Here is a 10226-nt window from a genome sequence, read left to right as displayed (position 1 = left end):
TAATATGTGAATTTAAAGGTAATTCTGAATTTGATTTCAATTTTATATAAATTTAAAAATTTTAGAAAACTCTACTTATCTATAATAATTTAATAATAGTTAGAAAAGGTTTATTATAAATATAATAAATAAGTAAAGTAACATTTATTCATACAAGTTTACTTTTATGATTATATTAAATAAATAAAATAAAAGTTATTTATTTTTATTTTTTAAATATCAAAGCATATTGGTGTATAGAAATTATAATTATAAATTATAATTTATTAGCTATATCTGGATCGAAAAATTATTGTAACTGTAAAATTAAGTCTCTTTTTTTAAAATAACATGAAATAAACAGATCAATAAAAATTATGGGTTAATCATAATAGTAGTAATACATATTAACCCCAGTCACATTCGAAAAAATAATAAATAAACTAAGAAATATTGCTAATTTAATATTAATTTTTTTATGAACAATAAAATATATTATTATTCATATTAAGAAAACTTAGTGATAAAAATATAAAACATATTTTTCAGAAAATAATATTTATTTCAATAAAAATTTTTATAATTCAAATCATAGAAGTCTATTGATGGAACTCTAATAGACCTCTACAAAACTATTTTACAAAAATTTCAAATATAAATGTGATTCAATGATATTTTTCATATAAAGGGGAAATGTAATCCACCATTGTCTTCAAGTTAAACATATTGTGAAGACACTTGTAAAAATTATTCATGAATGTTAATAGAATCAATATATTAGTGTATATTACTTAAAATTTATGTTATAAAACGCAAAACTTAATAAAATCAGGTCCTAAAATATTTTTGGATAAAACTATGATTTATTTGAAAAACTTATTTCTTAGGGAAGTGTTCTAATTTAAGAGAAATAAACATATAAATCTGTATAATAATTTTAATTTACTAAATAATTATCTCAATTTTAATTATTTTTTAGGCTTATAAATGAATTATTAATTTAAAAAATGAAGTTGTAATGTTAAACAATCTTTAACTGCATAAAATCCCAGTAAAGCAAAAGCCAAATTAAAAAATTGATAATAGGATTAAAGAATAAGTTCAATTTCACATTAATGTCATAATAAAATTAGAAATCCTAAAGCAATCAGTATGTACTTCTATATATACAAAAACAAAAGGAATTTTATTGTAAAAAAGTCAATTCGTTTATTTATCAGGATTTATATTAATTTTATAATTATAAAATAAATTTGTTTTTAATTAAATATAGAAAAATCTAATTTTATCATAAAAAATTTATCATATAAACTAATTTGATAATAAAGTTATTTTTATAAAAGTAAATATCGTATATATAAAAACAAACATTTTAATTACTTTTTATAGTACAGTAGTACCAAAATCGTAATTTTTTGTTATTAAGTATTTACTATTTAAATTAATAATATATCAAATATATATATATCAAATACACAATACAATATTGTATAAGTTAAAATTTTACCTTAATTACAAAAGTATAAATACAACTATAATAGTAAGATTTGGAACTTAGTAAACATTATATTAAAAAATTTCATATTTAAAGTAATCTTATGTCAAATATACAATATATACAAATTTCAAATTTATGTGAATCTATATATGTCACAAAGTTAAAAATTTATTACTCCAGTCGTGCACGTTTGTATTTGGTAGAATTGGTTGGAATATTATCATTCATTAGTCTTCTTGGTAAAATATTTTCATTATCTCTAAAATCTAATAAATTATTTACTTTATTAAGCATTTCTCTATCATTAAACCATGGATGTCCAAGAACTTTTTTAATCGTAATTCGTTTTAATGGATCCACAGTCATCATTTTTTTTATCTATAAAATGTAGAATGATACAAATTTACGTAAAATATTATAAAGTTATAATAGTTTGTAATCTTACTAGATCTTTTGCATTGAATGAAATATCAAAAAATTTTGAGACATTGAAGCTATACAATCCTTTTATTATTTGATCATATAATGTAATAGTTTTATCATGAATCTTAAATGGTGTTAAACCACTCAAACAGCAATATAAAATAACTCCCAGACTCCAAACATCAACCTGACTAGTATATGATCCTCTACCACCAGTTAATAAAATTTCAGGTGCAACATACATCGGAGTTCCACAAAAAGTTTTCATCATATTTTGTGAATCGACTAATTTTGATAAACCAAAATCAGAAACTTTTACAATAGTTTCATCTTCGTCACTAGCTAACAAAATATTTTCTGGCTAAAATAAAATATGTAATCTATAAATATATTATTATAAACACACTTTAAGTTTTTATTACCTTTAAATCTCTATGTGTAATTCCATTTTCATGAAGATAATTTACAGCTAACACTACTTGGTAAAACATGAATTTAGTAGTTTTCTCAGATAAGCCATTATGTTTTTTAATTCTTTCAAATAATTCACCACCTTCCATTAGTTCTAATATTATATAAACCATTTTGGGACTCTCAAAAAATTCTTCTACTTTTATGATACAAGGCTAAAATGTACATGATGAATTTAACGTCATTAATACTATTTAAAATAATCAACAATTAAAAAAAAAAAACAAATACTAACTAATGTGTATTAAATTTTTATATATATTAAAATGTTTTTATAGAAAAGAATGTGAAAGTATTATCATTTTAATAATCAGTAATTTTGTATATAGTTCACAAAGATAAATATTAATTTATACGATAAGATTTGCTATTTTTCTTAAATATAAATTTTTAAAAACTTACATGTTTTAAATCTTTACATATTTTCACCTCATTCATAATGTGTTTTTCATCATTAAGAGGATTTTTATGTCCTGTTACACTTATTCTAGATTTTGATATCATTTTCATAGCATACTTTTTGCCAGCCAAACCACTTTTTGAAAAACATAATTTAACTTCTCCACAAGCACCTGCACCTATTGTTCTTGAAACAGCATATTTACTTCTCAATTGTTCTGGTAAAAACGAATCATCATATCCACTTGTACTCATGTACACAAACACTTAATATAATAAAAGTAAGTTTATTATATGGATATAAAATACTCAATATATAGAATAATATAAATTATAAGTATTACCATTAAAATGATTCTTTGCAACAGCAATCAAATCATTATTCACTAATATTATACTATTGCCTTTTCCTATAAGAATATTATTGATAAATGTTCCATTTTGACTTTCATCTCTTAGATATACAACATCATCTTCTAAACCATTTGTAGTAACAGATTTTTCTCGATATATTCGAAAGTGAGTTTTACTTATAACTTGTTCTTTTCTGACTGGCATTTTACCCTTTACAGATATATCACAGCTTTGAAGACGACCAAATGTATATTCATCTTTTGTTAATTCTATAAAAAATAAAATATTTTCAATATTTTTAATATTAAAAAAAAAAGTTACACTATTTAGAAAAATTTATTAAACACTGTTGCAATGATTGTTAAAAGATTTGTAAATATTAAAATTGTACATCTATCTTTTCATTTCGATAAAAATTTGTTTTGTATTTGTAGGATAATAAACTTTAAATTGAAAATTTATTATTTAGATATATAATATTTTATTTAAATATTTTATATTAATATAGAAATTAATCTTACAATCTTTATTTGCATATATCACAAGTATACTTTATACAAAACAAGTTTTATAATATACATTAATTTTCTTATTTGCAAATTAAATTGTGTAAAAAAATATCATTTTTTAAATTTATTTACAAAATATAATCAATATTTCTAGTTATTTTATGAATTATTTATAAATAATTTTGGCATCATCAGCTAAGATAGATCAAAGTATGTTATTCCATCTAAACATATTTTGCTGAAATTCTTTAATATAAAAATAAAAAATAAAAACAGAATTCAATAATATAGGTAAATTTATTCTCAAAGAATATTTAATATTATAAATGCTGCTAATGAGTTATGAATTAATTTATTTTAAATTAATATTAAAAAAATTGAATAATTTAAGAATATATGTAAATTTTTTAATTATAACATAAGTAAGTTTTGTTTCAATCATGTAAATTAAAAGTAAAATATGTATACTAATTAAAAAATTTTTATTGACCTTACTTGTTTTAATACATTAAACAATTCTTTCTCTGTCTTTTGAGCAGTATATTCAATCAGATAAAAGATTAACATATAGTTTATTAGCAACACTCAATTTTAGAAATGAATTCATATAAAATATATGTCATATTCTCAAAATTTATTTATTTATTTATTTGTAATGTTTAGATCAAATAGTTTCTATTAAATTCTTACATGTCTTCCATATATTTGAGTTTTAAACAAATGATAACATTTATAAGAATTTAATATTCGGATAAAATATGTGATATATCAGTCCCTTTAATACATCCATGTAGTCCATCTAATTCTTGTTATAAATTAAATTATAAATTGATAAATTTCAAGTATCTTATGATCAAGCAAATGTTTTTGTGAATTTTGTTTAAATGGTAACATTAATGATTTCTAATTGATAAACATAAGTGTCTTTTTTTTTAATATACAACAAATAATTTAATTTATTCTATTTTTTATTGACTTTTGAGACACTTGATTATACGATTCAATCGTGAAGAAAATCTAACAATGTTCTTGATGGATCTCCACAATATCTTTTTAATGGTTTACGAGTACATTAGTCAGCTCCAGAAACTATTTTTGTAGAGAAGCTACGTATTTCTTTTGGATGATTTTTTGATAGTGTTTATATAGTGTGATATTGCGTTCACAAAGATTTACATTTCTCTAATCACAACTTAGTAACTTAGGTGTTATCTTCTACTATAATTTTATACTGTATTATTTATTTTATTTGCACGAAATGATTGTTCTACTGACGTTCCAAATAATTTGTTTTACATTTCCATATTTATTCAATCATTTTAAAAAGGGTCAATTGATATATAAGATCAGAAAGTATTAAATCAATAGTTGTTCTGTTCTTCTCTTTGTATTAATGTCAACGAACTCTCTTATTACAGTTTTTGACATCTTCATTATTTTGTTGAAATATTTATTATACCTCTAACTGTACTTATTATATAATTAGCATTTAAATTATAGCATGTTTACTATTAACCATAATATTAATCACATTTAAATTACTATTATTAGTATTGTTATTATGGTTACCAACACACATGTATTTAGATTAATAAATTGCATGAAAGAATAACAATTAATTTCATTACATTAAATTTTGAATAGTTAATCTATTTATTATTCGATATACATTAATTTTTTTTAAGAAATAATTAAAATTTTGTTCTATATAAACTTGTTAAAAATATGTATAATTCAAACAAATTAATCAAATTATAAATATTACAAATAAAAACGATCCTTATATAATATACAACTTTTTTTCAAATATTGCTCATAACAAATAATACATAAAACAAAATTAATTTTTGTTTTTTGTTTTAACTGCTTTAATTTTCTTATATTATATAAATTTCGTTTTTCTCAAATTTGTTTTTTCTAATTGAAAATTTTTATACAGTAAGATTAAAGATTTTTATACAGTTAGTAATTTGAAAACTCATAATTTTTTTATTATTGTGTTTTGTATCATTTTGTTAACTGATATACAACGTATATAATTTGAGTATTCCAATTTGAGGAATGATTTTGTATATTGTTTGTATATTGTATGTTGTTTGATTTAAAATTTTTTATTAAATATTTCATCAAATTAACAGCTTTTTCACTACATTGTATTATTTATTGATTGATAATTAAATATTCTAATTTCTCCTTTAATCATTATACACTACAGCTATTAAATGTAGTTTTAAAGTAAATGTACTTTATAAATATTTAAACCATTACAATAAATATGCATAATAATACGTATTTATAGAAAGAAAAGAAAATTACTAAGAATTATGCACAGCTATACTACTTTTATATAAGTTAAATATAAAATAATCCATAAAATGATTATTTATATTATAATATTATTAAAACAAATAATTTATCCTTGTTTTTTTATTGCTTTTATAATAGAAGATGTTTTTTGCTTTTATAGTAGAAAATGAAATCAGTAAAATAATTAATTTGTATAATAGGCTAACGTACGATGAAAAATATGTGTATGCGTATTCGAATTACATGATTGAATTGCAAATACTGTGAAACACGTATGTTTCTCTCTCTCTCTCTCTCTCGCTGTGTATATGATGACAGAGCACGTGACGTTTGTATCATTTTCTCTTATTTTTTTATACTCACGCTCTTTTCTCTGTAGATTATGCATCCTTATTTTACTATTTACTTATACACTCCGTATGTCATTTATTTAATACTTTCTATACTAATAAAAATTTGCGGTAAGTACCGCTCGTTCACGTTTAGATATTAAATTAATTCTATCACATACATGTAATTGGTTACTATCTTCCGTTGCCGACTTAAGCTTGTTTACTGATACACATATATGGATATACATAAATATATATATATATATATATATATATATGCATATATATATATATAGCAATAAATATTAATTCTAATGTTGTCTTCTAATTTCTTCTGATTTAAACATTACTTTCATATTTAGTTATAGAATATATATCAGTGCATAAAATTGTATAAATGTTGAATGAGAATATTTATATTTAATTTCCGTCTAGTTTTATATGTCTCTTAGATTAAAGCTTTAATTCGATTACGAATAAATTCTTGTTTGTTTATTAGAAAAATATTTATATACATATATAATTATACATTATAATTTGGATTGTAAATGTGTACTGTTTTCTGTATATTTTTCATTTAAGTATTAATATTACCAATATATTTATTTGTGACTACATATAATTCAATTGCAGCTTTCTATATTGTAATAAATTCAACATTATAATAAATTTGTGTAAAAAAATGTGGTACTGTTATAATGTTATTTTATTAAACGTTATATACAATCAATATCAGTATATTTTTATTATGCTCTCATGCATATATTTATAATATTATATTGGGCATTTTATTCTAATCAATAAACGTCATTATGTATTCGATAAATTAATGCATCCTGAAATATTACTATTTGGTTCATTTATCATAAATGTAAAAATAAAACGATGTCACCCTTTATGCAATTATACAAGAAAGCTTCATTTTAGTAAAAGAAATAAACAATGAAATAGTTTATATTCTATCATTTCTATGAATGGATTATTTTTCGAATTTTTATATCGATATTTATTTCCATTCTACCATATTGAGAGGAGATAAAACTTTTCATTAAAAAATTAAATGAAATAAATAAAATTGAGACAATAATTTTGTTCAAATCATCTAATTCAATTAGATATGTACTAAATGAAAACAATATGATCACCCGAAATTTGGTAAGAAATAGAAGAAACGATTTTCTATAGAATCGAATGGCTTCAGAGAGAGAGAGAGAGAGGGAAATATGTATACTAATATGTATAATGTAACAAATTATTTGCCAAACAAAATAAGAATTTTCTTTTATATATTGCACATAAATCATTGACTATAGCTAAATACGAATAAGAATGGAGCAGAAATTAAAAAAAAAATAACATGGTTAAATGTAAGAAAATAAAAGCGAATCCTAATAGAGTAGCAAAATAAGTGGAGTTGCGTATAAGACACGACTTAATTCAAATCTAAAATGAATCCACTTATAAATTTTTAATAAATATATTTCTTTTAAACTTTAAATTAAGTTTTCAAAATATTGAAATACCCAGTCTGATTTGTAGAATTAAATAAATTCTATACGTAAAAAATTATGAAATGGTAGTAAGATTTTAATATTATTGGTTTTAATAAAAAAAAAATATAAAAATTGTTGTGAACAGCAATGTATGTATATGTAATATTTTTCTTTGTAAGATACTTAAAACTTTTAAAACAAATTTTTTATAAAATTTACTTTTTCTGAAACAGCCGTAAATTTAACTTTATAGATCTTAATCAATTATTAAGATATTAAATAAATATTTAAAACAACATTTTCTGTAAAATTGCAAATTGATCATATGAGTAATTAAATAATTTTTAGTAATATTTTTTTAACATTTGTTTTTTTTTTCGTACATTATCCTACAACTATTCGTGTACAGAATTAATACAATTTTTGTTTTTTCTTTAATCTCATATAAAAATCAGAAGTCTTTTAATGGAATAAACAATAATTAATAATAAATAATTTTTTAATTTGTTTTATTTTAAATGCTTAATATATTATGTAATGTGAATTATTTTTAAATGTACACATAAATAAAATATTGGCTACTCAGTAGCGTTTTGATGCTTAATGTTATTCTGTTATATCATTATTTTATTTAAATAGAATGAATATTTGACCAGATTTTAGTATATATAATGATGTAACTTAATAAAATTATCGTGAACGATTCTATTTATTTTTTTCTGCTTAGCTTTTTAAAAAAACAGCCTGCAAAAATTATTTGACGAAAACAAAAAATAATAAATCATAAGAGGAGAAAATACAAAACACAAAACAGAAAGAAGCGGGAATAGATTCAATTGAATTTATTTAAATTATTTTATATTTGAATAGAATACTGACATAAACGAATTTAAATTGTCAATATAGAAAAATAACCTATGCTAATATAATAAATAAAAAATAACTATCACATTGGTAAGAATATAATAAATATTACTAACCACTTCGGATTATAGTTGGTGGCCTTGAAATGATAGGTAGACGTGGAATTCATGATTAGAAAGATCGTATCTTGTTTTTTATGTAAATCTTCATGTTACGAGATCATTCAGTGATCCAAAAATGTTGTGTTCTTTGACACCTGTGTTTGGAAACTTATTTATATAAATGAATGTTGCTGGATGAATTGCCCATATTTAATATGTCTACCATAAGACTTTGTTGTATTAGGAATACGAGATACAAATATTTTTAATTTTTAAGCAAAAGCTATATGTTCGGGAATATAAGTAGAATTGTATTTCCTATAAGTAGATACATTGTATATATAACTCAAAAGTAATTTAAATTTGATTATCTTCGAAATTTAATTTTATAATGCTACTATTTTAAATTTTTAATAATTTATATTAAATTAAAAAGAATTTATATTTCCCGCTTTGAAATAACCAATAAAGTAAGATTTACAGTACGCATATGAGAAACAAGTGTCCCACCTATTCTCGCATTAATCAATATATATATATATGAATCGAAATATGTATATAAATGATAAATCCTTTTGAACTATGTTTTCTATGATTGAAATATTTGTATATTTAAATATAAACTGGAAGATTTGTGTATAATGTATTACGGGAATTTGAAACAACATTTTTTTTAATCATGTTGAGTCAGATGTAATATTATGACAAAAAAATATTAATTCTACAATTTATCTGTTTATCTAACGACAAAATAAATTTCAACTTAAAATTTAATCGTAAATTTTTCTTACCCACTGTTTGCAAATTACTGTCGTGTGGACAAAGTCTACCCCAAACTCGCGGGTGTGAGCTATCAGTGGTTAGAGTATCCTGGGACTGTGTAAAACATTCAGAATCAGCATTTTGTGTATCCGGTAAACTTAGCGGCATGTTATTTTCTTCTGTCTCCATTTTCTTTTTCTATTTTTTAGTTGTTTTGAAAATAAATTGTATTTGTGTACATGCACTTTTTATAATTATATATTTTGTAATACACTACTATACGAGATCTCAAAACAATTTCACAATTTCCATCCTGATCAGGATTTAAATTTAAAGAATGACGATAAATATGTGTTAGTGCTGTGCACCAGTCCCTTTAACTATGCATTCCTATTCCCTAGAATAAAGAGTGACGCTGATCAATGATAAATCTTATATATTTATAGTTACATCTCAGCTCATGGCGCCAAAATTTAAATAAATAACTAGTCTGAATAAGTTTTTATTGATTCAAATTATTTAAAAATCTGTAATTTGAAATAACTTTTGTCAAGAAAAGTTATTATCATTAGATAAATAAATATATATATATATAAATATATATAATATATATATATTATATATATATATAGATATATTTAACAGTATCGTAAATAATTTAGAATTATTTAACATCGCATTGAAATACCATGATGAAACATGTTATTGTATAAGAAAAATATTCCAAATCTTAT

General features: G+C 21.3%; 1 protein-coding gene across 5 annotated transcripts; it reads right to left on the bottom strand.

Annotated features, from left to right (window-relative positions):
• Positions 1–1603: 1603 nt before the first annotated feature.
• Positions 1604–9924, bottom strand: LOC105366519 (ovarian-specific serine/threonine-protein kinase loki). Of its 5 annotated transcripts, none has more exons than XM_011504987.1 (7): positions 9522–9598; positions 8746–8898; positions 3115–3393; positions 2774–3036; positions 2323–2526; positions 1923–2261; positions 1604–1855 (listed from the first exon to the last, which is right to left on the bottom strand). In XM_011504987.1, the coding sequence occupies exons 3-7, from the start codon at positions 3326–3328 to the stop codon at positions 1649–1651; spliced, it is 1227 nt and encodes a 408-aa protein (XP_011503289.1). In that variant the 5' UTR covers positions 3329–3393; positions 8746–8898; positions 9522–9598; the 3' UTR covers positions 1604–1648. The 5 variants fall into 5 exon arrangements, with proteins under 5 accessions (XP_011503289.1, XP_011503290.1, XP_011503288.1 ...); XM_011504988.1 differs by having other exon boundaries at positions 8746–8885; XM_011504986.1 differs by having other exon boundaries at positions 8746–9048; positions 9522–9596.
• Between the last annotated feature and the right edge of the window lie 302 nt (positions 9925–10226).

Source organism: Ceratosolen solmsi, unplaced genomic scaffold (assembly GCF_000503995.2).
Source record: "Ceratosolen solmsi marchali unplaced genomic scaffold, CerSol_1.0 scaffold49, whole genome shotgun sequence".
Classification (NCBI taxonomy): Eukaryota; Metazoa; Arthropoda; class Insecta; order Hymenoptera; family Agaonidae; genus Ceratosolen; species Ceratosolen solmsi.
This window is presented reverse-complemented; position numbering and strand designations above follow the sequence as displayed.